Source organism: Marmota monax, unplaced genomic scaffold (assembly GCF_021218885.2).
Source record: "Marmota monax isolate L192 unplaced genomic scaffold, Marmota_monax_Labrador192_F-V1.1 WCK01_AAM20220418_F8-fsc00120, whole genome shotgun sequence".
Taxonomy (NCBI): Eukaryota; Metazoa; Chordata; class Mammalia; order Rodentia; family Sciuridae; genus Marmota; species Marmota monax.
In genome coordinates this window covers 5,047,290-5,069,246 of record NW_026694424.1, presented here as the reverse complement: position 1 = coordinate 5,069,246, position 21,957 = coordinate 5,047,290, and the positions used below count along the sequence as shown (strand labels likewise).

General features: G+C 40.8%; 1 protein-coding gene and 1 long non-coding RNA gene across 3 annotated transcripts in view; both read left to right on the top strand.

Annotated features, from left to right (window-relative positions):
- Trio (trio Rho guanine nucleotide exchange factor) overlaps positions 1 to 21,957 on the top strand; it is a 339,986-nt gene that overhangs the window by 152,406 nt on the left and 165,623 nt on the right. For both annotated transcript variants that reach the window (XM_058570740.1, XM_058570741.1), the window contains exons 8-9: positions 1,488 to 1,619; positions 11,629 to 11,859. In XM_058570740.1, coding sequence (XP_058426723.1) covers positions 1,488 to 1,619; positions 11,629 to 11,859 — 363 coding nt within the window. The remainder of the gene's footprint in view (positions 1 to 1,487; positions 1,620 to 11,628; positions 11,860 to 21,957) is intronic.
- LOC124109592 (uncharacterized) lies at positions 11,866 to 16,520 on the top strand. The gene is made up of 2 exons (XR_006857033.2): positions 11,866 to 14,960; positions 16,069 to 16,520. It is a non-coding gene; the product is annotated as an uncharacterized LOC124109592 (long non-coding RNA).

The window sequence follows — 21,957 nt, the reverse complement described above, 5'->3', positions numbered from 1 at the left end:
GGTGACTTGTCTATTTTAAGGTCTTAAATGCCGTAACTAGCTGGGAGGTTATGCTCATCATATTTTACGAGAGTAATATATAGAGTCTTTCCCCCATCTGATGGTCAGGTGTCCCATTTTAAGACAGCCATCCACTGCATTCCCTGCTATGTATAAAAACCTGCTGGAAACAGAGTGAAAGAGGTTAAACCCAGGGAAATATGTTGATGTCTGCTGAGCTTAATTGAATTAGCTTCTTTAATTGTGCCTTCTGCACTTGCCTTGGACACTTAACTGTGATGGATTCTGATAGCATCTCCCTTGGAAATTTGGCAGTGATTTATCCACTATTGATGAGTCTTGGAGATGTGGGTGGCAGTGGGGAAAATTGAGATCGGAACTGCTGTCAGCAGTCCTGGACGTTCAGGGAGGCTCAGACTCTTGTTTATATGCAAATTGGAAAATTTTGAATGGTTCTGCCACCTCCTAAACCTTTCTTGAGGTTCACAGCTGAGCAGCTTCGTCTGCCTTTATTGGTCTCCTCTTTATTCCTGTGTTAATTTCCTTTGGAAAGGGTAAAAGAATGGGCTGCTTGCTCTTGCTAATGTTAGTCAAGTAGTTTCAGCTACCTTGGTCTTTTCCTTTAGTATTTTAATGTAAGAGAAAAAGTAAGTCTGAAAAACAGCTCCTCAGAGAAGCCACATCCTGCTCTTGCAACCATGGTTGGGCTGAGCTGGGAGTACAGGGCAGGTAGAAACATAGATTAAGATGTGGATTGGCAAAACTGGCTAGGGTGTCCCTAACAGTGCAGGGTAGTGCTGCTCCAGAGGCCTACCCACACCCTAGGCAGAAGAAATCTGAGCCTTTGTCCAAACACAGGTTCGCAGCCAGGCATGGTGGTGCATGCCTGTAATCCCAGCGGCTCGGGAGGCTGAGACAGGAGGATCTCGAGTTCAAAGCCAGCCTCAGCAAAAGCAAGGCACTAAGCCACTCAGTGAGAGCCTGTCTCTAAATAAAAAATACAAAACGGGGCTGGGGATGTGGCTCAGTGGTCAAGTGCCCCTGAGTTCAATCCCCAATACCTCCTCCGTCCCCCCAAAAAAACAACTAAAAAAAAAAAAGCACAGGTTCATGAGCCTGGCCCTTATCCCATTAGACCCTAACCTCTGGGAGTGGAGTCCAAGAATTACATCACATTTGAGGTCTCTCATTAATGCTATTTGAGATGAACATTTAACCATGTTACATTCTTATGATCTTACACAACTACCCTTCTTTTCAAACTATGTTTAAAAATATCCCCTTTCAACATAAATGATATGTGATGAATTGATAGATGTGATCTTTTTTTAATTTAAAGAAATATTTACTTCTTAGTTTTAGGTAGAGATAATATCTTTATTTTTATATGGTGCTGAGGATTGAACCCAGTGCCTCATGCATGCTAGGCAATTACTCTATCACTGAACCACAACCCCAGCCCTGATCTTATTATTTTAACCCCCAAGTACATGAGCAACGTGGACTCCTGGTGTAAAGCCTGTGGTGAAGTAGACCTTCCATCTGAGCTGCAGGATCTGGAAGATGCCATCCATCACCATCAGGGAATCTACGAGCACATCACCCTTGCTTATTCTGAGGTAAGGACCAATTTGTCTTAGATTGCAAGGCAACAGTATTTTTGCCTCATAGCACTAGGAGCTGACAAGTTGAAGTTTTGGGTAACCCAGTAAAAACCTAAGATGTTGAGTTAAACTGCAGTTTTGTCACTCGGCATTTGAATTCCTGTACTTGGAGGTCACAAGTAAAGCTGGTTGTGTGCAGCCAGTGACTTTTCATAGCCCTCTGACTTTTGTTGATTTGAGTGCTTGTATTTTTATCAGCTACATAAATGAAATCCAGTCTTCTTGTCTATATGTACTTAAGAATATGTATTTGTGTGCTATTCGGTCTTGTTTAACTCAGTTTAAACTTTGAATGAAACTTTTTAGAAAATACAGTGAAAGCCTACTTCAGCTTCATAGTCTGGATTGCAAAGCACAATTGTTTTTTTAGAAATCTAAGTGTAGCATTTTCTTTGTTATTTCAGAGTTCATTGCATTATTAATTTAAGGTATCCGTGTTTTATTTTCTGCTGCCTCCTTCTATTTCATGCTGTATTGTCAGGACTTTATGTAATACCTTACTTAATGCTCATAACTCAGAGATATGTACCATTATTGTCTCTGCTGTTAACAAATGAGGCCCAAAGTGGCTTGTTAGGAGATCAGCAGGTGGAGCAGGATGGCTTCCTGTTTCCACTTACTACTCTCCTACCTATATACTATGCCACCTGGTGGCCACATTGCCGTAGGCCAGCTGGCTGGGCAAACTAACGGGGGGGGGGGTTGGCGAGGAACTTGTAAAGATTGGTACAGCAGGAGTGGGAGCCATTTATTGTAGGACAGGAGGGGTATATATACATTACACACAGCTTATCTTAATTAACATAAACTAGATACAGCAGTCAACCAATAAGGAATCTCCACACTTAATGGCTCACTGGCGTTACTTCACAAACCACTCCCTCTGGCAAAATGCCAGGCGCCATCTTGTCTTGTTTACAGACCCTAACACACATGATGCCCAAGCCTGGGTTACACAGTCTCACCCTTGCCCGCATCTTGTTCACTTGGCCCTGCAGACCAGTCAGCCTTGCGTTAATGGTTATATTCCTGGAGATGTTTCTGTGGGAGAGATGTTTAGAATTTCGTATGCTTACTTTTATCTAAAAAGTTTCCTCCATTCTCCTTTAATAGGCAGCAGCTATACTTTCTGTGTTAAGGTGAATGATTACTTTGAGGCCTCAATGAGAAAATGTTTCAGAGTACCTAGCAGGGGGTTTGGTATAGAAGATGTTTAATAAACATTTGCTGGTTTTAAATCAGTCTTCTTTGATCTGAACCACACCCACTCTTGTCAAAGTTGCAAGGAAGAATTGGCTGTTTGCATTTTAGACTGGCAGTTCTTGTGCTTCACTGAACACTGGGCCCAGGTCTCTTGATCCCCTGGTGTCTATGGGTACATTAAATGGACACAGGAAGTGCTACTGTATTTGCTTCAGAAGAGGTCAGTCCTTCCTTCCACGAAAGTTAGTGTTAAATTGTTTGTTTCTGAAGTTACCCCTTTTGCCTAGCAAGTTCCCCCTATATAGCACTATTTCATGTTGCCAGTAGGAGTAAAAAAAAATAGTCAACTCTTAGTTTTCTTAATTTTACATGCAGTGTTTCTTAGCTAATTTGATTGCCTACTTTATTAGAGATGATTTTTACATACATACAATATATAATAGCCATTTCTGTAATAAAACTGAAAATTGAACATATGTATTCCTCCTTAATCACATCGATTTATGAGGATTACATGAATTTCTAAAAACCATTAAGTTCTTTCCCCCAGTATACCATCTTTGATTGCACTGGTAGGCTTGTAGCCAGCCATCTAAATACCCTTGACAAATGAAGGTAGGACTGAATAGTTTCCATTCACACACCAGGTCACTGGCAGAAGCTGATGATAATCTTCACCTGTGGACTCAACCCAGAAAATAATATGGCATACCTCTCAATCACCTTCACCTGAACAATGTCACCTTCCACCAAAACAGCCACTTCACACTGCCTCTGTACTTGGCTCTCTTACAAGTACAGAATCTCTTAATTTTTTTTTTTTTTTAGAGAGAGAGAGAGAGAGAGAGAATTTTAATATTTACTTTTTAGTTTTTTTCGGTGGACACAACATCTTTGTTTGTATGTGGTGCTGAGGATCGAACCTGGGCCTCACGCATGCCAGACGAGTGCGCTACCGCTTGAGCCACATCCCCAGCCCCTGAATCTCTTAATTTTTAAAAAATATTTACTTTGTTTATTTAGTTTTATGTGGTGCTGAGGATCGAACCCAGGGTCTCACATGTGAGACGTGAGTGCTGTACTGTTGAGCCACAACTCCAGCCCAGAATCTCTTAATTCTTAAAACTACATTTTATAAAAATGGAGCATCTTGATGTAGGAACTTACATTTATCTATGGTATAGTTTTATTCACTTTAAATTGATACTGATAATTCAAACTAATTTAACCAAAAGTAAAGAGCCTCCCAGGCTAAGGTCGTAAACCTAAATTTTTAGCCTCAATAACAAGTTTGTAACAGAAGTATGAATTCAAGGAGACAATAATTTGACCTGGATGGACTGAAAAGATTTTTAGAACATAATGAATTATTTTGCCTTTTAAATTATTTAAATTATGAAATAGTTTCAGATCTACAGAAAAGAGGTAGAATAGCACAGAAAACACTCATGTTCCCTGGACCCAGATTTCCCAATTTTTAGCATTGTGCTACATTTGTTTCACCCTCTTTCCTTCCCTCTTTCTTTCCTTCTCTTAGCACGACCGTTCTGTCCTCAGATCCCATTCTCATCCCCCAGCTGTCTTAGCAGAGTCTCTGTCTCTTTCCTGGTCTGGGATGCTGTCCAGTGGTGTGCACTACCTTTAGTGGATGTGTCTCATCAGTCTCTTTCTAAATCAGACATTCCTTACCTTTATATCTATGATGGTCTTATGGGGCACAAGGCTTTCACTCTTAGCCTGATTCAAGTCCATCCACCTCATGGGGTCCTCAGGCTGTGCCTTGGCAGGTTCATGCTGTTTTCCAGGTGTCACAGCTGCAGGTCTATTATGCCAACCCCTCCCACCCCTGGAGCTGTTAACCTTGACCACTAAATGGATTGTTGTCTGCAAAGTTCTCCAATATATAGTTAAAGTATTTTCAGACTTTGTCTTTGCTGAATGTTTTGCAGGCAGATGTAGTGCTATAACACTACTCTTCAGACTTCTTCTCCAAAGCTCAGCCTCCATGAGGATTTCTGCCTGTATCCATCACCACTCTGATGACAGTTACTTAGTTTCATCATTCCTTCTGTATTTATAGATCATTTTCTATCTTAAGGAAGAACAACCCAACCCCCCCATTCTTCTTCCTCATGCAGTCTTACTGTGTGCAGTGGATTATCTATTATTCTCTTTTGACATGTAAATTGTACAGATTTGACCAGTTGGAATCCCTCTCTGTGTCCTTTTGATATGTCTTTCTCATCCTTTGAACACTCCTTTACTTTCTGGCTTAACAAAATGTTCCAGGCTCATCTTGTACTTTCCTGCCGACCTCTGGGATCAGCCATCTCACTCAGTAAGAAGGTTCCTTGTATTGTGTGGCATTGAGAAAGTAGAGCCAGAGGGCTTGTTTGCTTATGAGGTGTCAGCGCTTCTAGGCCCTCTGAGCAGCCAGGACACATGGTTTGGAAGTGTGCCCACCCACCCACCTGTCCCTCCATCCATCAGTCTATCCATATGCTCACCCATCCAGGCCTTTCTTTCTAACTTCCTTGCATCTGCCCACCCACCCAACCATCCATGTGCATGCACAATTATACACATATATCTAAAATTACTGCTGTATCTATCTGTGACTACCTATATTCTTAAAGCACATGTGTTCTGTTTGTACCGGTTCTTCCATTTCCAATCCAGGAACCTCAGGGTTCTTTCTAGCCCTTTTCTTTCCATGCTTATAAATCCCTTCTCAGATAGCAAAAGACCTGACGTCCATTGTTCTCAATATGTTAACTTACCTGTTCAATTAGCATTTGGTCAATCTCCCAATTATTCTGGTCTGGCTTCTTCACCCCCTACTCCATATTGCCCTCTTCCTTAGAAAGCCGTGTACCGCCACTCTTCACTGCCTCACTTCCTCCATGCCAGGAGGGGAGAAGGACAGGAAGGGAACGACAACTTTGTTTTTTTTTTAAGTGATTTTTTTTCTTTTCCTGAGTCAGTAATTTTCAAACTTGGTTGAAGATGCAGCTTCTCATGCTCCATCCCTGGAGATGCCAAATCAATATTCTCAGTGGGTTTCCCTACCTACCCACTGACCCTGTGGAGTATTTTTTTACCTGTTACTCAAGAGTTGTGGGTCTGCTTTGGAAGTGTCCATCTCAGCCCTGCCATGGGCTAGACTTCCAGCTAGATGCAGAGCTGTCTTGGGGCAGCCATGTTCATAAGCTCAGCTGGTTCCTCACCTTGTGTCCCTCCTTCTTTCTTACTCGCTTGCTTTTTCCCACAACTTTTAAATAAAACTGTGTTTATAGTCTGTAGTGTCTGGTGACATAAGTTTGCTATAGGAAACCTTCCCAGCATTTTTTTTCAAGAGACAAAGAAAGACTGCTTTTTTCTGTTTGATTAGCTCTGTCCCATGTTGCTCTTCTGTGTGTTGTAGGGACAGAGCAGCCTACCTCACAAATATTTGCTTGCTTTAGCTTGCTAAGATTTGGGACCAATCTTGCTTACTGTAGCTGATCACAAGAGTGAAGCAGTATGGATGACTGAGAACCTGTAATTTATAAACAGCATGTAAAGTAGTTGTTTTTAATATTTTAAGCAAGCCAGCATATCTACAAGTTTTTCAGGAAACTAAATTCATTCAAATGACTTTGATCTCAGTGTGCCCATGTTTCCTTATAAGCCTAAAAATCATGTGTTTGGATTTCAAGGTGAGAGCATAGTAAGTGTCCACACATCCTCCCCACTACAGCCCTGGAGCAGGAGAAAGGCAAAGTGACCTTGGCCTGCTGCAAGCCAGGATAACACCAGGGTTTAGTTTCTGCATCACTTTCTCAGCTTAGCAAGTATGCTGACTTAGTGTGTACTTCAACAGCCATAGGATTTGCTGCCCATGAAGCTGGTTGAGTGCCTTTTAAAGGCAGTATGTAAATGGATGATGGCATAGTTAGTGTTATTTGCATAAGAGAAAAACAAGTAGCAGAATGATTCACCTGGATAGTAATCTTATTAAGACCACTTGGGAGGTGAGTGGAAGCTCAGCTCCCTTGCTCCACATCACTTATAGAACAACTGTTTTACAATCTCATGAAAGGTCGTAGCATTGCCAGAGTCACATGATGCTGTCATCCACTTCTACTGTACCCCAGAGCTCAGCTAGAAGCCTTTTGAGGGCTCCAAAAAAGGAGTGATAAAAAGCTAGCCCAAGTGTGGTCTGCAGAACGAATGTGCATGCAGAGCACAGGTAGTTAAGTCCAACTGGTGCCAATGGGGCCGCACCAGCAGTTGCCTCTTTTGGTCTTATTTTGGTTTTTCTTTCCAATGATCCAAGTAGAGGTATCAGAGAAGGTTAGGCATAATTAAATTGATCCGGTTTTGAATCAGAAACTGAATATCTTTAAAAAAATAAGCTTTGGAAGTCCATCCTATAAGAACTTTCCCCAGAGAAAGAACCGTCTTTTTATCCTTCTCTTTACCAGATGGTGTCCTTGGAGCATGGGAAGCATCACTGTCAGGGCATGATCTAGAAGCTTCTTGATTTAGCCATCCTAACACAGGTTTGACGTCCTTGGAGAAGTAGGTTCAGCTCTTGTCTGAGTGTCCACTGTTGTACAGAATAGACTGAGTGCTCACCTGCTGCCTTCTCATTTTTTTCTCCACCATGAAAACCTTGGCATGAGAACGGTTTCACAGGAGGTGGAGAGGATAGTGGACCCACGCCCAGGCTTCCTGAAGAGACCTGTGCTGGGAGGCCATGGTGCACTGGCTGTGGGCGTTCAGAGTCAGAGCAGCCAGGGCCTTCCCTTTGCTCAAGCTGCCAGGGCACCATTTCCTCATGACAGACTAGGTGGTTTTGTGTGTTTTGCCTATTTTTGTTTTACCTTTGGATTGTTGTTTCCTACCACTTGATGTCTATAAGACACCACATTTGGACCTAGTTGACAACATTTCTGGGTCAAAATCATTTGTCTTTTGGATGGTTGTTGCTTTTGCAGCCTTAAGCAGGAGTGTCCAGATACAGTTCTTGTAGCACAACATTCAACTTTGGGTAACAGAAGAATGTTCCTGCTGCAGACTTAGCTCAGAATCTGATTTAATGGGAAATGTAGAGATCCAAGTACCAGAAATGAGAATAGGCAAGCCTCTGTGAAGTTTTGTGAAACTCCTTTTTAGGGTGGCATACAGAGATCCAAGGTACACATATGTGCAGTTCTGATCAAAAATAAATATTCAGGAACCAGGTCATTGTTCCAGATTTTAAACAGTTAAACTTCCTTCTAAATATTAGGAACCAAGCATACCTTTGATATGGCAAAATTTTAAACTTATCTTTAATTACTGTTTTACTTGTTAATATTTGCATTTTCCTTAACTCATTTAGATATTAGAGCGTATGAGTTCATATATTTATAAAATTTTAGTTAGTGTTTATAAAATGCAATTTTGATTGCCTGTCAAGTCCCCCAGCCCCATATTCCAAGAAAAACAAAGAGCAGACTAAAAAATGAGCTGATTTTTATCAGTTAAAAATTATGGAAAAGTCCTTCTATTTGATAATGGAGGCTGATTTTCTTTTGGCAGCTGCTTTCCCTTGTAGGGGCTAAAAACTAGAAACAGAGTTTTAAACAAAGTGTGTAACTGAAGTAGATTTTACCTGGTTCTATGGTTAAAGTCATTCAGAACTACATTACAAACCATAAACTCATATTATTGGTTTTATACTTGAAATATATATGAATTTTTGGGCTGTATATATTATATACCATTTAAAACCTTCTTTTCTATATGATAGAAATACATATTAACATTTTATAAATTTCTGACATTTTCACATATTACTATACTCACAAAAACATTTTGCCAAAAATTATTAAAAAGATCTATGATATTGTTTATGTGCTCAGGTAATACTTCTTAAACTGCCAAACTTATAAAAGCTGCATGGAAATAAAACAATTATTCTGTAAAGTTTCACTAGAGAGTTGTTATATATGAACATTTGAAATTCCGTGCTATCTTATTGGGTGTGAGATAGTTCTCTTGTCCAAGATCTTTCCGGCAAAACCCTGCTGCTACCACTGTCATTCTGATAAATGACAGTACCAGTGGTGGCACCAGCAGCAGCACTTTGGTCTCTGCCTGTGGATTCCTGGGGGCAGAGCTTGCTCAGTGAGCTGTCTCTGTCTTCACCTACTCAGCAGACTTCCTATCATGCCAGTCATAATATGTGCTACTGAGAGCTGCCAAACAGATGCAAAGACACTCAAGGAAAGAATATGCCATTTCTGGAATATTGTTGCTCGGATTTGTTCGTTTTCAGAACGGTATTGGTGTTGTCACATGGATGCCTTTTCATGAGGGCTGGAAACCCATTTGACACATTTTGCATTGGTGGTTTAAGACCCAAAACAGTTGGTCAAGATAGAGCTTGCTTTCTACTTGTGTAGATGGAGTCTGTGAAGACTGTTGTTCCAGGGCCAGTGTGGCTGTCCTGTTGACTCTTCTAGCAGGTAAATGGCTGTCAAGTTTGCCTTAGAATCATCAACAGTGGCTGAAACTCCAACATCTTACCCAAGTTCCTGGAGGCAAGGGCAAGACGGAATGAGCATAGTTACAACTTGACCCTTAAACTGTTCCCAAAATTCCCATTCAACATTTTTTACTTCTCTATATTGATCACTCCTATAAATAAGCAAGGCTGGGAAATGCAGCTTTATGGCTGGAATATGCCATTTCTGAGTATAGAGGTTTGGCTGTCAAGGAGGGGTGAGTGAACTTTGGAGAGGCAGCATTTGCTTCTGATCTATGTCTTTCCGTCATGTGCTCACCAAATCATATGCTGTATTATACATTTCCTGACTTATGTGTATTATGAGTAATGAAACTTTAAGGAGCTATTTATAAGGAATTTTTTTTAGGGCTGTGGTTAGAGCTCAGTGTTAGAGTACTTGCCTTACCTCTTACCCTTGGTGCCAGGAATTTGGGTGAGATGGCTGAAACTTCAGCAGCTATTAATGACTCTGAGGCAAATTTTTTAGGATCTATACAATGTAAAAATAAAGAAATGAAGTAGTGGTTCCCAGTTCTAAGAAATGCGCCCACTCCATTTCTTTATGATTGGTTATAATTATAATTATGCATAATAGTGGATTCATTATGCCATATTCATATATGCACGCAACATAATTTGATACAGTTTTGGTTTTAACACTTTTTTGTGTGTGTCCTGGTGATGGCACTTGAACCTGGAGCCTCACTCATGCAATGATTGTACCATTGAGCTACAATCCCAGCCTTAACATATTTTGTTTTGATTGTCACTGAGTGATTGACATGGTTCATTTTTACTCTGTTGTCTTCAGCTGGACTTGTTTTCTCTTAAAATTTGTTATAAGGATGTATTAGATTTACTTTAAATCATGAAACCTTCATAGGGTAAAATCAACACTTCTAACAAAGGTTTCAAATGCACGTTATGAAAAATAAACACATGATGGGCTTGATGACTTAAGCCTGTAATCCCAATGACTTAGGATGCTGAAGCAGGAAGATCACAACTTCTAGACCAGCCTCAGCAACTTAGTGAGACATTGTCTCAAAATAAGAAATAAAAAGGTCAGGATATGTAGCTCAGTGGCAAAGTACCCCAGACTCAATCCTTAGTACTGCAAATACAAAACAAAACACAACAACAAAACATTTTTCTTCCCTGTACAGTCACACCTCTAAGAGTTAAGGAACAGGTTAGGCAGTTCCAGAGGCCTCCTGTGCCACTAGCAGAGCCTGTTCCCTCCACACTCCTGCGTGTGTTCCCCTTTAACTAGAGACACAGGTTTCCAGCTGGGGAGGTTTCAGAGAAGAGAGACCTAGATAGACCTTGGTGGAGAGGATTGCTCTAGGCACCCTCTGTCTCACAGCCTGGGTGCTCCCTTTACCACATGTCCTTTGTGTTGTCTTCTGGAGTCATTTTTTCTCTACTATCTCTGGCATAATTACTCATAAATCTTAAGATCATTCGTAAATATGAAGACCACATAATTCTTTTCTTTCCATACTCCACCCTCCCCTTTTAAAATTTCTTCTATTAATTCAAATGCTTTTGTTTGATTATAGTTTGATAATTAACAGCTGTAATTTAACACTGAAATCTCTTTTTTAAAAAAAGACATTTTAATCAAAATTACCTGAAGTTAATAAACCAATTATAATGGCATTTTTAGTTTTCTTTTTATTTTGTGGAGTAAAGTTGCTATTCGAGCAAAATTGCTGTCAGAAAATTTCATTACATATTCTTTGCCTATTGTTAGATTATTGATTATTTTTTAAACTAAGGTTTCAAGATTCAATGTTAAAATTTTTGTGATGTTTGTGATGATCTGTTGTGTTCTATAATAATTTCTCAAGAGAAAATTCTCACTTTTAAAATTCATAGATATCCCGGCAATGCAACTTTGGTTTGCTGATTCATATTACTTAAGGCAAATAGTATCTTTATATATTAAGAATAGAATCTATTATGATGTTCATGATAATGAATCTTAATGTAACTTGGTGTTACAACATTTGATTGTGTGGTATTAATGGATCATGGATGGATTCTTTTAAAGTCTATCTGATTGTATATAAAATATGCTGTTGTATGATTATATGTGAATATGTGCGTGTGTGTGCACGTGTGCGTGCACGCATGTGTATGTACCTGAGGGCACCATCTACAGCCCAGCCTGGACATAGCCACTGGTGTTGAATAATCACATGTTCACTTTTTGGGCAGGTGAGCCAAGATGGAAAGTCACTTCTTGACAAGCTCCAGAGGCCCTTGACTCCTGGCAGCTCTGACTCCCTAACGGCCTCTGCCAACTACTCCAAGGCTGTGCACCATGTCCTGGATGTCATCCATGAGGTGCTGCACCATCAACGGCAGCTTGAGAACATCTGGCAACACCGCAAAGTCCGGCTGCACCAGAGGCTGCAGCTGTGTGTTTTCCAGCAGGACGTTCAACAGGTGGGTTTCAGGTCACACCCTTCTCATGGGGAATGGCTTTTGCTGACTTGGTTTATTTGCGTGCACTGCCACGTTGGAATCATCTGTGCTGAGGAGTGGGCATGAGGACAGGTGCTTCTTTGTTGACTACCATTGTGTGCACCTGCAGACTACTCGTAACTGCTCTCTCCTATGCAGTGGACACATGAGGTACTGTGCAGCTGGCACTAGAGTATCTGTGGCTTTTGCTGCCCAAAACAGCCCATTCACAGTTTTGTATTTATTTGGAGAATAATGCTGGTGGTGTATATGCTGGTGTATTCTTTTTTTTTTTTTTTTTCAGTTGTAGTTGGACACAGTATATCTTATTTATTTATTTTTATGTGGTGCTGAGGATCAAACCCAGGGCCTCACACATGCTAGGCGAGTGCCCTACCCCTGAGCCACAATCCCAGCCTCTATGCTGGTATATTCTAAGGTTTGTTTAGGTTTGCCTGCTCTTTGGTTACTTGAACAATGAGGTTTTTGTTCTGATTTAGTGTTTAGTGTGGTTCATAATGCACAGTAGTTCTTCATTAGTTGTCATTAATGAAAAGTGGACTCCCATGACTGTTCATTTCTAAGGGGTAAACATCTGTTTTGTTGTAAAAATAAAAGTAAGTCCATGTCACCATCCTAATTGTGTACTTATTGCAGGTTTTAGGGACAAAGCTGTGGGTATGCATTATGATATGGCTTCAGTGATGAATAAGAGAGCAATCACATCCTTACTCTAAAGTAGAGAAATAGAGGGGTAAACAAGGTGCCAACTCTGGGGATGAGGAATTCTGGGGTTTGCAGGGACACCTGTGATCTAGGAAGTTGGCCTGAAGCAGTGGTGTGTCTGGAGGGGAAACACTCTCTTTTCCCTGGCCGTTTGCAAGCCATTGTGCATGGTTCAGGCACATAGGATCTCAGATCTCCATCTCCCTAGGAATTGTCTGAAGGTTGATGGGTTTTCTGCCGAGTGGACTGGGATTGGAAAATCATGCTGCTTTCTGATGAACACAAGATCCTCCCTGTCATTTGTCACCATTCTTCACTTAATATGAATCTGATGAGTTCAAGATACTTTTTTTATGGCTCCGTCATTTGTAATTTGTGCAAACTAGGCTTTGCTTCTAATTTTGCTTTTTAAGTTCTCTGAAGGTTACATATGCAAAGTGCCTCAGGAACAGTTGTTTTGATATTATGCTTCTTAACAATGTCGTTTTTAGCCCAAGAAGCTAATTACTAGGGAAAGAATACAGAGCAGGGAGAGAAGGAGGTGGAGCCAATGTCCTGGAGGGGTTATTGAGAGAATGGCAATCATAAGGTAGAAAGAACATATGTTATTTTTACTGAAATTTGTTTGAAAACTTTTATAAACCAGAAAATGTTAATAGTTCAAATATAATTATTAAAGGATTTTCCCATCTGCCTCATAAGCGTTGGCTTGGTGTCCTGACTATCCATGGAATGATGCACTGAAGGGAACCCATTTTCCTACCTGGAGAAGCAGCAGTGGGTACCCACCTTTACCATGGCTTTTGAGGCATCAGTGGCATGAGAGTAAGTCACTGGACTGTGTAGGGTAGGGGAAGACACAGGAAAGTAAGACTTCTAGAAGAGGCTTAGAAGCCTGGCCATCTAAGTTGGCACCTGAACTTTAATATGCTTGAACTTGAAAGCTGCAAACATTATTTGGAAAGGTAATTATGATAATTATGAGACCAGTTCTTCAAGGCAGCTTTTCCCCCTCAAGAACAGGACCTTAGGTTGGATGTCAGTGGGAGGAGAGCATAATGTTCCTGTTAGCATTCCGCAGAAAGTAGATTTCACCATTGAGGGAAATATTTTTTATTGATTAATGATCTGGACTTGTTTGGACTTGTTATGAAATCAGGAAATGGCTATTGTAGGCTTGACGTGTGAAACAAAGTGCAAAACTGATAAGATTAATCAAAGCAAAACACAATATAATGTCAAAACCAGAAAGGTATTTCTGAAGCTCAAGGAATTAATAAGAGGTAGTAAATAGGAGAGGTAAGCTGAGTATAAATGAACAAAGTGGTAATGCTTTAGAAAGATATATCAGCAAAATGTATTTTTGTCAAGATAAAAATAATCTAAATCTGCAAAAATGTAATAAGCCAGTTAGAGATATCATAAATATTTTTTGATTGTTTTGGGTAATGCAAAAGTATCTGGAGAATTAAAAAAAAGTATCTGTAAATATCATTGAGAAATAAAGAAGTACTGAGCAGTAGGCATGGCATGATTGCAATTTGATGAAGATAGCCATTTGATGAGAAATACTGGAAAGACATATTTCATAGTGTTCATAGTATAGTGCTCCAGGGAGGCTGTAGGCAGGGGCCAGGCAAGGGAGAATGCTGTATGGAGTCCTATTTTAAAACATGTTAGTTTTGGTGTGGTGGTTAATTTTTCATAATCTCTGTACAGAAAGAGTTGTTTCTGGCAGTCAGAGGTGAGAGTAGAGAAGTAATGGAGGCTGCTGTTTCATAATGCTTATCTTGCTCAGACCCCAGTGGGTGAGGAGTGGGAGGCCTTGCTGCAGACTCACCCAGTGTACATGATGTAGTGCTAGCAGACTCATAGCCTCCTTGCCACGTGTCCTTATGACCTCCCACTGTGCTTTCTTGTGTGCTTACTGTTAGAGTAGCCCCCTGAATGCTTGGTGAATAAACAGGGCAACCATTGTGTTCCAGCTTAGCTGGGTGTTTAGCTCGGCATATGCTTTAGTTTACTATGGGAATGTAATTTGTTTTTGCTGCATGTACTTGTTCAGGTGTAGTAATAGTCATGGTAGTAGTCCAAAGCAGGATGCTCTCAGACTTGTTTTCCTGCCTCGCCTGTCCTGCTTGCCTGGCTTTTCTTGGAGAGTTGGGATTGAATTACTCCAACACAGCAGAGAGGTGACTGGCTCCATAAAAGTCATCTTTCCTGATGCAGGTAGACTCACCAACAGAAGCTGCCCAGGCAGGGAGACCTCTTTTGAAAAGCTTCCCATTTTCACCCAGCAGCCCTACCTATATGAGCTCCACCCCTGTGGAATTCCCTCTTGGAACAACTCCGTGCAGGTTGGTGTTGGACCATTAACTGATATTCTTAAAACAGGATCAAGAAGCCTGGCCTAGTGATGCATGTCTGCAGGCTCAGCTACTTTGGAGGCTGAGGTCAGAGGATGACTTGAGCCCAGGAATTCAAGACCAGCCTGAACAATATAGCAAGACCCCTTCTCAAAAACAGAAAAATTTTATAAAATGATCAAGCAAATATGGTCCACCCTAGATTCTTCCTGTCCACATCTTTTTTTTTAATATCTTAATTGAATGTGTGGTGCTCTGAGAGGGACAGAGTTAAATGTGTCAGACAGCTCCAAGATCCTTCTCTCAAGGAATTTATAGTCTAATAAAAGCTGTTTTTTTTAAAAAAAAATCGGATGACTTAATGTTCTAATAAATTAGACCATAACATGTTTGGATGTAGTATTCCCATCTTTGGTCATTTGGCTTTAATTCTGCCAAGGCATATGTTTGAGTCATGTCTGTCAAGTTGCTATCAGCAGTGAGGCATAAATAAAAACAGCCACTTCATCCATGTTATCCACCTACCTTGCATATGTGTTGGAGGGCACACATCTACACTTTAGTGATCTGTACAAATTTGGGCATTTCCAAGAATTTTGCCTCTATTCTTACCAAACCTCAAGTAGCTAGTGTAAAAGGTTAAATGAAAGCTCTATGGTAAAGGCACAAGGAACAGTTGTCATGGGGAAGGAAATATGAGGAAAGTCTTCATGGAAGAGGTAGCTTCTGAGCTGCTCTTGGAAGGCTGCAAAGACAGTCAGTCGTTGGAGGAATGGCCAATAGGAATAACAATGAGAGCAGGGACAGGAGCAGACAGGGGCTGTCTTAAGGGCTTCAGGCGCAGAGTGTGCTTGGAAGAGAGGGCATGGAGGAAGAGATAAGACGTGGCCCCTGCTACCAAGCACTGGGCTTGTTTCTGTAAGCTTTAGGAGACAACATTGAAGGACACAGCCTAACCCACACTGAATACCACTGCATTGGTGCCAGGGCTGAATGTATGGGTGAGGTGGGAAGTGAAGGGCTATTGGCCTGATCTGGAGCACAGGTTGGTTCTTCCTGGGTGCTGACCATCACATTTCCTTCCTCTTCCTGCTCACAGGCAGCCTGTTGAGGAGTCAAGTCAGTGCTTCTCCATGCTTCACATCAGCCCCACACCTTGATGCGCATCGATGCTGTACATTCTGACATGCTGCTATAGGCAGTGAGGGTAGAAGGCACCCTCCTCCCTGCCTCAGAAAAATTGCTCTGGTCACTGTGTGAGGAATGAATTGGAAGAAGCTAACCCAGAGACCAGGAGCCATTAGGTTTCCAAGCAGACATTCATGCAGATCGCTGGTGCATCTAGAAGAGCAGAGCTTCAGGTCCATGGGGTGGCCAGCAGCATTGTATTCACTGGGGTTTCCCAAGTGTCTGGAATGGTGGATGCTCAGAAATATGGCAGTTTTGCCAATTAAAGAGTCTTTTGGGTCAAAAGTTTCTATTTTTAGTCTGGAATGGTTGGGGAGAACCGGCCTTCTGTTGAAATAAAGTACTTGGAGAGATTTGTCTGAAGGAATGGAAGCTTTGATTGTGTTAAAAGAATTAGGGGCATCTGTCAAGGAAGGGATAATTTCAGTGCATAGGAATTTTGGAAGCTTGGTGAGATCTGTAGTAATTTTGGTTATTTGAATGCAAAATTAGTTTTTAATGCTGAATTCCAGCAGTAGGAGGAAGTCAGGATCTGCCTAAGAGGCAAGAGATTGCAGGTGTAAAGGGAAGCTGCTGCATAGCTTTAGTGTGGGTTCTAGCCGCTGGCCTTTAGCCAGTGAAAGCCATTTCTGCACTTTCTCCACTGCACTTCTTGAGTTTAAATGAGGAGCAAGAATTCTCCTCCCACCCACCAGAGTCAGTGGACAGCCTAACCATTGCACATTCTCTCTTGCTGTGTTCCCACACTGGCAATTTTGCTGGTGTCTCTTGTAGGTATTTTGGTTCTCTGTCACACTTGTGGTGTATAACTTGCCCGAGGTACTTTTAAAAATAACTTCTTTCTCCCAAGTAAATACCAGGCTTGGTATGCTTTGTCATGTCCTCTCAATCATATTTATAAAACATCTTTCCACATTAAAAACATTTGCTTGTATTTGTAGAACAGACTAATTCTGATTTCAAAAATCCAATGAGCAAATGGATGGAGAGAGTTTGGCTGCTGTGACAAGAACTGAAGAGCTTTGGTGGAGAGCACCTTGTCACTGCCAGCTCTGAGTGCCAACTCTAAAATGACATTGCTTTCTCCCTCAGTCCTTCAAAGCCCATGGGGCATGTTGAGTTCTGTCTTCTTCATTTTATTTTTAAAAGTTATGTCATGCACACCATTGGGTTTGGAACTAGAACCCTTCACTTTCCAGGTAATAAAACCAAGCCTGAGAAAAGTCAGGGACTTGGCTGAAGTTCCAAGAAGTTCTGTGGTGTTTTTACTACTTCACCATTCTGAGAGGATACTTAGCTTCTGAGCTACTCAGAGTGTAAAATCAACATGTCACTTAAGAAGGAACCTTTCAGGGGTCCTTTTCAGGCTGGGGCAAAGCTTGCAAACCGCAGCTGCCCCCTAATGTGAAGAGCTACAGCAATGTGAAGAGTGCTGGAGTTCAGTCCCTGAGGCCGATTCATGGAAAAGGAAGCGTACAAGAAGAGCTCCTTGCTGACTTCTGGCCTCTGCATCTGCCAGCCTACTGTCCACAGCTGCTGCTGCAGACCTTGCTGGACCCAGGCAGCTGCTCACTTGAAGTGAAGGATTGGTGCCCAGGTCATGCTGGAAGAGGGAGGAAATAATCAAGACAGTGCTTTCTGAATAATCAAGACAGTGCTCAGAGAGCTGGGGAGAAAAACTCTCTGCCCACTTAAGATAGGATGAGTATGTGGGTTCCAGGAATTTAAACTCAAAAGTCTTTTTACTCTTCAAGTCTCATTCATGATTTTTACTTTAATACCATAATATTGGATATCCTCACAACAATGCTAAACACCAGTCTTTAATAAAAATTAACATTATCTAAGTGAAACTTCTCCTTCTTGGACACCTACTTATATTTAGCAAATCTGAAGTAATGTTGCTTTGCACATCAGTCATCCTTTGTTATATCTTTAAAATATCATTGATTTGTAATCAAGAAAGCTCCAAATGCAATGCATCCATTTTTAGATTGGTTTCAAGTCAACAGTGGTTGAACAAGGAAGTAACTAAAATACATGAAGCCAGGTTATTAATTTGGGTTTTAAACAGAGCGTAGAGTGGTCAGGGAGGACATCCATATTTTGTAACTGGAAAAAAAAAAAATCTGATTTTTGTAAAAAGGAGAAATTTATAGTATTTTAGAATTACTTTGTTTTTCATTGGCTTTCTATAGTTTTGAAATTGAATATAGGATCAGGGGAGCTTTTCGTTTTATTTTTATGTACATAAAATGTGACTTAAAAAGGGCTCTTTTTGTTGTTATTGTTTTGTTTTTTGTGGTGCTAGGGATTGAACCCAGGGCCTTGTACATGCTGGGCAAGCACTCTACCAGCTGAGCTATATACCCAGCCCAAGGGCTTTTGTTAATGAGACAGAAAATCCTATAACTTATTCAATATGTATTGTCTCTTTAAATGGTAATTAAGATTGACAAGTATTTGTATGTTTTCTCTGGATGATCTTTGGATCCAGAGTTACCAATAAAAATAGATTAGCTTAATGTGCTCTTGGTTGTTTTATATCATATTTCTTATTTTTTTGTTTCGTTTCTTTTTTTTTTTTTTTTTTTTACAAATGGCAATCCTAGAGATGGAACTCTAATCTTAGAGGTGTGCTATTTGCAAATTTGGGTTGAGTCTGGAAAATAACGGTTGGCATTGAAAAGGCCTACATTTGGGTCTCTTTTCTTGAGCAGGCTAACTTCCCTGAGTCTTAATTTCTGGCTTAAAGAGGACAATAATAAAAGTCTGTTCTATTTTATTTGTAACCCTGGGGGATAGATATGATTTGGAATTCAAGATGTTTAAAAATTTAGAAGGTAGCAAGGTATATGACTTGTGGTGCTCCTCGTGGAGTCTGGGCAGCACCTACCCCCACCCCCATAAAGAAATGCATGTACTATCTCCAAAGCCAAATGTACAGTAACCCACACTAAAGGTTATTAATACCCTTAGATCAAGTTTTTTGCCAAGTAAATTTTGGAAACAATTTTTGGAAAAAATTTCACAGCTTTTTGTGAAAGAATTGTGTGTGTCCCTATTATCCTCTCAAGCATAGGACAGAATAATGACTCAATAATTGACATGAAATCATTGGGAATAATACATTACATGTTGATGACAGAAAATTGCCCTAGTGGGGCTGGGTTGTGGCTCAGTGGTAGAGTGCTTGCCTGGTACGTGTGAGGCACTGGATTCCATCCTCAGCACCACGTAAAAATAAGTAAATAAATAAAATAAAGGTATTGTGTCCATCTACAACTAAAAAAATATTTTTTAAAAACTGCTCTAGTAGTATTTTAAATAATAAGCAGCTATGTATTTTGAAGAAAAAACATGATGCATTGCATTGGTCTTCATAGAGCATGTTGTTATGAGGTGGGCTTTGTGAAAATATCTTTCAAGAGGGGTTAGTGTTTGTGTATAAGTTCTTAAAATAATAATAATTAGGAATATCAATCCTCCAAACATGGTGGATATCAGGTAGGGGAGCCTTATTACTGAAAGGTGTTTCAGAAAGGTTATACAAGATGGCCACAAACCTGCCACTTGCAGGGGGAGGATAAGTACTTGTCCAGTCCTGGGTGTTTCATAGAAAATTGTGAGTGCTAGCTGGTTTGCTCTCACCTAGGTTTGCTCACCATTATCACAGTGTCATCTCCCCAAAGGTTATCCCCTGTAGCCTAAGCTGTTCTGAAACCAAAATGGAGCTCTTTTCTTTCCTACCTTCTCATAACACTTATATGTCAGTTGTGCCAACTCAGAGAAGAGGCAGAATGTGCCTGATGCTAGAGCTTAAGAGAATGTGCCATAAGGTCAGGCTTCCTGGGTCCAAATCTGTAGACAGGCATCTCTCTGACATAACCCAGGACCCTCCATCCCATTGCCTCTGTAAGGTGAGAGTGGCATTTGTGCTTCCCTGTGGCTTACTGTGAGGATTGGCATAGCCTTAGGTCATGCCTGCTTCAATAGCAGGTGCTCAGGGGGCAAGGTAAGTATTATTTAATAAATGATGATTATCACACTTGCCATCATCACATTTCATCTTGTAGCTAGCTAGGGCTGTGATTTCCTTTTCATTAGAAATAGGAAATCAGACGTCACAATCTGCATGATTTCCTACACATCTGACATTTGACTTAAGTGTCTGTGTATTTTAAGTGTTGGCATTGAATCTTGGGGTGACCTTGACCTTGGGATTGTCATTTATGTCCATTAGAGGGCACCGAAGTACAGAGAGATGAGCTCACATTGGCTCCTCTGAACAGAGAAGGTAGTGTTGGTCTCCTAGCTTTTCTCTTCTGTCTCTGAGCCAGGTAACCACGGGCAGGGATCAGCGTTTGCTCTTTTCCTCAAATTTGGAAGGAAAGTAGCAAAACCCCTGCCAACCTTGTTCTTGGGGCTCAGGTCATAGCACACAGATGACAACCACTGGCTATGGATGGTATCGGAAAGGCAGATGTCTGAACAACAATGATAAATTTCCTTGACTTGCTAATCTTTTTATATTTTAAATTGAAGAGTTTCACAAGCATGTCTTTAAAACGGTATTTAGACAAATACATTGATTTAGGATCTTCTGTCAATCTGGGAAATCATCAGATTTGCTACTCATTGGGTTTTTTTTTTTTTTAAATTAAAGAATATACAGAATATACTGTATGGTTTTTCAAAGTCTCCGTATCCTTCCATGAAGATCTTATGTGGTGTAAGCATGGGTGTTCTTATGTACTTCTAAATTCTTTTCATGTTTAAAATTCTTCATATTTACCTTGTGCATAGGGTTGGCCTCATGCCTAGAGGCAAAACATTCCACTAAATGCATTCGTTCTTGGAGGTGCAGCAGGTGTGAAGTTGTTGAAACATTTCATTGGGAGGGGAATGGGACCTCTATTTTATGCTGTCATATAAACAACTCAGCAGCTTTAGATCTGCCTGGAAGTCAGGTGGTGAATGTGACAATACCCAGGGATTCTCTTGCTGTGTTTGTAATCTCAAGAAAGAAAAATGGTGTGCAACATCCACTAGCTAAAAAAGCAATGGAACATGTATATCCTGTGCCATCAAGGAACCTAAAAATAGAAGGAAACTGGCCAGAGGTTCTGGATTATGGGTGGGGACAGCAAATGTGCCATGTATTTGCCTCACTCATATGAAGATGCTTTTCATGGAGTATTAAGTACTCACAACTCCCTGTGATTCTCACCATTGAGCAGGGAAGGGCAACAGAATCTGAGAGGATGAGGAACTTGCCCAGGAGCACACAATCAGGTTCTGTGTCTATGTGCAGGGGAGAGCAGAGCAAGGGACCCTTTTAGCAGCAGTGAACCTCTAGTTAAGCCTGTTTTATTTTATTATTGGCAGAGGTTGTGGCTGAGCTGCTTCCAGGTTATGCTGCACACCACTGCCTCTGCTGTTATTCTTCTACCCAAGATTGTTTCAGTTTGCATGTTTAGCTACTTGCTAAGGCATGAATGTTTGTGTTCCCCAGGTCATAAGTTGAAGCAAAGTCCTCATTGAGGCAGTATTGTGGCCTTTGGGAAGTGATAAGTCACGGGTGGGATCAGTGCCCTTAGAAAAGAGGCCTGAGGGAGCTTGTTGACTCTTCTGCCTTGTGAGGATGTGTAGAGAGCATCATCTGTGAAGAACAATCCCTAACCAGACATGGAACCTGCTGGCACTTTGATTTTGAACGTGGCCTCCAGAGCAAGAGATAAATTTCTGTTGCTTATACATTATCCAGTCTAAGGTATTTTGTTATAGCAGCCTGAATAGA